Below are 6,522 nucleotides of genomic sequence, written 5' to 3'. Positions count from 1 at the left end.
GTTCAGAAAAAAACAATCCTTAATGTTCAACAAAATCCTTCAGCTTAACAAAATCCGTAATGATAATGGAAAATGTACAATAAAGCACATTTGTTAGCACGTCGCTTTGTCCTGTTTGCTCTGTAGACAGAGGGAAGAAAAGCAAAGCCTGAGCCACCCCCTCCCCTAGCTTTCCCCCTGTGATTTTGGCATTGTTCCCTGGGAGGAACAGGAGATCTTCCTGCCAGCCTCCCAGGGCTCGGGCTCTCTGCATCGATGGGCTTTGTCATGCTGTGGTGAGCCCAGGCTGGACTGGGAAGGGCAAGTAGGGCAAGTTGCTCCCTGCAGGTCCCTTTCCCAGCTGTCTGGATGCGAACAGCGTGGTGCTGCTGTCCCAGGGCCAGGGGGCAGGAAGGAACCCCGCTGTCCCTGATCCTGTTCCCCAGCTAGGGCTGCTGCTCCTGCAGGGAGCCACCGCTGGCTGCTGGAGCATCTGCTGTGTCCCCATCCCTGCACCAGGGGTGGGAAACTGAGGCAGGGAGGGGGTTGGGGACCTCCCCGTGGTCCCACAGTGTGGCCTTGGCAGACCTGGGAAAGGTGCAAGGAGCACCAGGATGCTAAGCCCCTGCTTTAGTCAAAGACCTGGCTTCTGCCTGCTTTAACCTCTTCATAAGCAGGAGGCTGTGTGCATTTCCCAGGGCCTCCAGAGGATCTGGTTAAGGCGTATGGATGGCACCATCAACTAATTCTGCTTTTCTGTATCTAGGCATCTATGAGAGCAGGACTGTTCTGGCTTTTATTATTTTATTTTATTTTATTTTTTATTTTATTTTATTTTATTTTATTTTATTTTATTTAAGCAGATTTAAAGATTTAGTATTTCTGGGACTCAAGGTTGAACCTACATAAATAAGCTACAGTTCTGCTTGCTGCTGCTAGTGCTAAAAATCACTGAAAGAAGCTTTTTACGGTAAGTCAACCCTATTATTCTTGAAGGTATTGTGATGTGGCTAGAGATATGAAAAATCCCTGGAAAGGGCATTTTGAATGCTGTATTAACCTTCCATTACTTAAACCCTGTTATTTCAGAGGAACTTTGCCTGCCTGTGTACCAGTTCTCTAGGAATGCAGGAATCCAACAACTGCCACAAAAGCCACTCACATTAGCAGCCTGCTTGTGAATTTTAATTAAACAGGAAATGCCACTCATGCATTGAAATTCAACATCCAGAATATCTCTGCTTTACTCCTTTGATGTTTCCCATCCAATCTGGGATGAACGTCCACATGTTCTCCTGAGACGCTTGGAGGAAAATCGTTCTGGTTTATTTACAGTAGGAAAGCATTTTGTAGGTTCTTTTATTCCAGAAGTGTTTGGGTGTCTTTACAAACTGTTTGCACAGACAACCAGCACTGTGGGGCTTTGCAGCACTGAGCAGCTCCAGGGCTGTGCATAGCCTGGCTGTACCCAGCAGCGATGCATGGAGTTCAGGACAGAAAGTGAGAGTCCTGACACAGAAATCAGGGCATGATGGGCAAAATTAAGCTGTTGCATGTCTGGTAACATTGGCTCCCTTGTCATATTCATCCCAGATCATTCACAAAGTTTTGCTGGGATTTTTCTATATTTCTATAGTAGAAACCACCGACATGAGCTGACTGTATCACTGTAAGTTTTTCATTTGCAGGTGGTTTTTAACAAAGAAAGTGTCACTGCTGTTGGGCTGATCCCTCCCACACCCTCAATTTCTTGATTTGTGAAAGTACCTTCAGCCTTAAATCATAGCAGTTCTGCAACTCTGTTATCACCCAGACATTGTCTTAAAATTCGTAGCAGGGGGCACCCCAGACTGCTGCTGCTGTCCTTTGCAGCCCCGTGCAGCACCGTCACCACGTGGTGGCTGCCCTGTCACCACAGGTCGGACTCACAGGTGTCCTAGCAAGATGCTCTGCGTCTGCTAAAGTGCTAGGAAGTCTACACTAGGGATATCAGAGCAAGAAAATTATAGATCCTGAGCTCTGTGGAGACTGGAGCCTGCCAAGCCCAGCCATCCCATGGTGTGCTGGGCCATGAACTCCTGGTGACTGGCCAGGGGAGGCCCCTTGAAGCACCCCAGGGACACAGAGCGCACACATCCCGCTCACCGGCTCGTCAGCCCCAATTTTCTCCTTCACTTCCTCAGTTTTCCTTAGAAGTCTCCAGTCACTGACAGCTGTAGTTTATGAGCTCAGATGAACGCAGACCTTGAAGTACTCTAGCAGAGCCTGGCCACAAGATGTCACAGTTGCTTCATGGAGCTGGCACAGTCCTGGCCATGTCCTGCACCCCAGCCCATGCACATCTGTATGGAGGTCTACAAACACACGTGCTCACTCACAGCATGCTCACAGCATTCGTGGTTTTTTTTTTTTTTTTCCTTTTTTTTTTTTTCCCCCTTTTTTTCTTTTATTACCCCCCCCCACCCTTTTAAAATATATATATTTTTTATACTTAAATTTTGTTTATGTATGTATTTATTTATTTATAAAGCAGAGCAAGCTTGTTCATTGTGCCCTGGGAAAAGTTAGGCAATTATTGTTCCAGCTCATTTGCTGGCTACTGGTTTGGTGTATATAACATCTTAGCCCTCCCTCAGGCCCCAGCCCACAGGGAATGATTTAGAGCCAAGTGGAAGCATTTTGGCTGGGTTTGCTGAGGGATACAAACACTTTTTGCTGCCCAGAGCCACTGGACAAACATAGCCTCCCTGCAGCCTTCAACTCCCCTTTGCTGTATGAGTGGAATCTTCTCTCAGTGCAATCCTCACCCTACTGCTGGCTAGGATGAGGCAAGTTGTTTCCCACTAGAGGACAGTGACACCCCAGTACCCATGTGATGCTTCTTCCATCCTGGTCACTCCGTACTGACTCATTTTTCTTGGCCATGTGTCATTACAACAAGATTTCTGCACAATACACCAGGATTTCTCCACTAACAGTAAGAGCCAAGGAGGTGCAAAGCCTGGGCAGCACTGGAGTGGGGTTACTCTTGGACTGTCTGTACCAGCTTTGCCCTCTCACATCAGGAATTGCCAGCATTTGCTGACCTTCGTTTTGGCTTTGAGTCCTTGCTCCCTGGTGCGAGGTGCCTTGGTTTCCTACCGTGGGTCACCCAGCGGCTGCCTCCAACATCCTTTCTGAGAGTGACGAGGCACCGGAGCATGGAGAGCTTACGGGCAGGGCTGGGGCACATCTCTGCTGGTTGGTACGTAGTGTTTGCCTCGCTCCCTCTGCTTCCCTTCTTCTGCTGAAAAACCTTCAGTAAAAGGATTAGCTGGGCTTGCCAGGCAAAATTCTTCCTCCATCTCTCCTGCCATGACAGGGGAGATGGGATCAGCCTGGTGGGGTCTGATCCTGGGGAGGGGGTTGCAAATTGTGGTGGGAGAATCCTTCTCCCCACCAGGTTTTCTGGTCTCTGGAGAGTCATTCCTCCTCTGAGGCCTGAGAAATGGTATTTCTTCCCAAACTTTTGTTTTCATTAGACATTTAAATAGCTCTATGGGACATTTCATCCTGTCTGCAAAGGCCAAATTCTTATCCTTGGAGATTTCCTCTGGCACTGAACATTAGTGTGAAACTGTTTTCTCTGATCGGCTCAGTATTTGTCACCCTTAAACTTGCTGCCTTTTGTCTGCTTTCCTATTAAGAAGCAGGGAGAGCAGAGACTACTCCACCTCCTCCAATCCATTGAACTCCTTTTAATTACAAGGCTAACTAATGATTTCCACAGCAGCCAGGCACCTCCTCTTTGCTTTTCTTCCCCCAGCATCCTCTACCTAACCACCAGAGCTGCTCCTAGCCATGGCTAGAGCTCAGCCCTCCAAGTGGCTTTATTATGGTTTTTATAGAATATAATGCTTTCCTCTGCTGATGTTAAAGGAGGAGCTGTAGCGTTGTAATTGGCACTTCAGTTCAAGAAATGCCTTGAACTTTCCTGGCCCATGTGGCTGCAGGAAAGACCTCGGTGTCAACAGCTCGGCTTGGCAGAGAGGCAGAGCGAGACCAGAGGCACTCAGAGAGGGAGGTCACAAAGCCCCCTAATTAGTGCCTCTCTATTTCCTCTGCTAACACCCCGCCACTTGTTCTTTGCACAGGTTGAGTGTCTGTGCCTACTGTGAAGACTTTCTGTTCCCAAGGGTGAGCAGGATGGTGGCAGATCTATGGTGTATTTACTCCAAGCCGGTCCCTGCAGGCAGCAGGGAGCTGCGGGACTTGTTCCTGCAGTGCTCCTGCCTCGCCGCTGTGGTCGGAGGCCTCTTCTACAACTGGCTCTTTGCCTCCCTGGAGCACTCCTGGCACCTTGCTGTGGCCATGGCTGTCTCCTTCAGCCTGCTCCTCCTCCTGACCCTGTTCCTGGTGCACCCTGCCCGCTGTGTCTTCAGCATGATCATGCCCACGTTGGGCACCAAGCAAGGTCGGAAGCTCCTCTTGTCGACCTGCATTATGATCGTGGCGGTTAATGTGACCCCAAACATCGTGAGCAACATTAAAACCATTCTGCAGGTCATCAAGTGCATCTGCAAGAATTCCTCCGAGAGCTTGCTGAACTCAACTGCTCTGCTGGGGACGGCTTCCTGGGAGTTTGGGGAGGAGATCCAAGCAGCCGGTAACTCCATTAATATTTGGAGGCCTATGAACGGGCATTTTAGGTTTTCACTGCTTCACAACAGCTCCCTGATTAACCAGCAGATGCACCTGGCTGGTGAGAAGGTCAGGAGGGACTTTTTGGCTGTTGAAGAACTGGTCAAAGACTCCGTACGAGTGGGCAACAAACTGGTCGCTGGCTTTTCCGTGCTCTACCTCTGCTTTGAGTCTGCGTGGTATCTGAAAAATTACCTCACCAACCTCCGCTTTGACAATTTTTACATCACCAAGAAGCTGGAGCATTTAGCTGTGGACAGAAAAACTCCTCACCTGCTGGGAAGCTGGTCCAAAAACCTCATTCAGCCCACGGGCCTGAAGTTGTCCCGGGAAGAAGTGCTGCTGTGCCTGGTGCAGGCCCTGCGCCTCGCTGTGGCCCTGACGCTGATGCTGGTGGTGGTGGCAATGGACCACGTCACCTTCAGCATGGCGGACACAGCCGTGAGGAAGGTTGCTCATCTCTCCGTGGTGCCCATCACGCTCAGCATCAAATACAGCGTGAGTGCCAGGTCCCCTCCTGCTCAGGACATACTTCTGTATCGGCTTCTCTGTCCCTCTAACCAAGCCCTGCTTGGGGCTGCATTTCTGCTCAGTGTTCAGGAGGGATGGAGGGAGGAGGGGGCTCGAGACAGCTGCTACTGAAAAGGAAAAGTCACAGCCACAGTGTCAGCCACAGTGGGCAAAATGTCTCCTGCACCATGTCTGTGCGTCGGGGGAAGGCACATCTCTTGGCTTCCCTCTGTGGGGTACCTGCTGTGTTGTACCACATCACGGGAGGTGCCGGTGGAGACAGCTACCTGTGGGGCTTTACATGCTGCCTTCTTCCCTCCCCAGCAGCCAGCTGGACAAGCAACACAAGGCTTGGGTATGTGGAGAGGTGCAAAACCAGGCACAGCCTCAATTTCTCCTTCCAGTGCAGCACATACCTAAACAGCAGCTCCCAGTCCCAGCTTTTTAGCTCAGATTCCTGCTTATAGTAAAATAATCAGGGCTGAGAAACACACCCTAATATTCAAATATGCAGCTCCTGGTACCCTCTAGACTATATTTCACTGTGAATCTCACATGGAGCACCCCATCACGGTCACTGTGGCAGCAGGTGAAGATGACGGGACTGGATCTCACCGTGCCATGTACTCGGTGCCCACTCCAGTTGCAGTTATTCCTGCTCAGCCTGAGGCACATTTCAATCCCCTGTCTCACTGCACCCAAACAAGCTGTAAGGGTGACTGCACACCTCCAGGTTGATATTTCTGTGGTAACCAGTTGGGTTTGTTCCATTCATACCCCATTTAACCTCTTACTCTTTTTATTCCAGGCTAAAATACAGCCCCTGCCCTTTTTGCTGAGTCTGTTTCAGCTCCCTGACAAAGGATCGACCCTGCGGGACTTTGAGAAGAGTTACCATCACTACCTGACCTTCAGCTCTGCTCGCTGCAACATCAGCCCCCCGCTGCCCCCCAACCCCTCTGTGCTGTTTGTCATGGTGCTGCTCTTCTGCATCATCTATGCCACCGTGTTTCTGGAAACCTACGCTCGCCGCCTGTGCAGGAAAATCGCGGCCTCCTTCTTCGAGAGCCGGGAGGAAGAGCGAGCACTTTACCTCTACAGCAAGCTGTCCAGGAAGTATGCGGAGGAGCAAAGCTGCCCGAAAAACTGAGGCCTTTTTGGGAAACACGAGGAAACACCTTGTGGCAGTGGATGGGTGCAGGCTTCTGCAAAGGGATCACCAAATTCATTTTTTTTAGAGTCAGAGAAGTGGTTGGAATCCAGGAAAAATATTTGGGGGAAAAAAAAAAAAGAGAGAGAGAGAGAGGGAGAGAGAGAAAAGCCAAATGTTAATATTTAATATTAATTTAAGAA

At 49.8% G+C, this 6,522-nt stretch overlaps 1 protein-coding gene across 1 annotated transcript; it reads left to right on the top strand.

The window, feature by feature from the left end:
* Positions 1–3,179: 3,179 nt before the first annotated feature.
* Positions 3,180–6,319, top strand: OCSTAMP (osteoclast stimulatory transmembrane protein; the record flags this gene model as incomplete). The annotated part of the gene is made up of 3 exons (XM_082773399.1): positions 3,180–3,223; positions 4,113–5,157; positions 5,978–6,319. The coding sequence occupies 3 exons, from the start codon at positions 3,180–3,182 to the stop codon at positions 6,317–6,319; spliced, it is 1,431 nt and encodes a 476-aa protein (XP_082629525.1).
* Positions 6,320–6,522: the final 203 nt, after the last annotated feature.

This window comes from Aythya marila, assembly GCF_965140915.1.
Source record: "Aythya marila genome assembly, chromosome: 16".
Taxonomy (NCBI): domain Eukaryota; kingdom Metazoa; phylum Chordata; class Aves; order Anseriformes; family Anatidae; genus Aythya; species Aythya marila.
The sequence above is the reverse complement of the archived record's forward strand: the minus strand, read 5'-3'. Positions and strand labels throughout refer to the sequence as shown.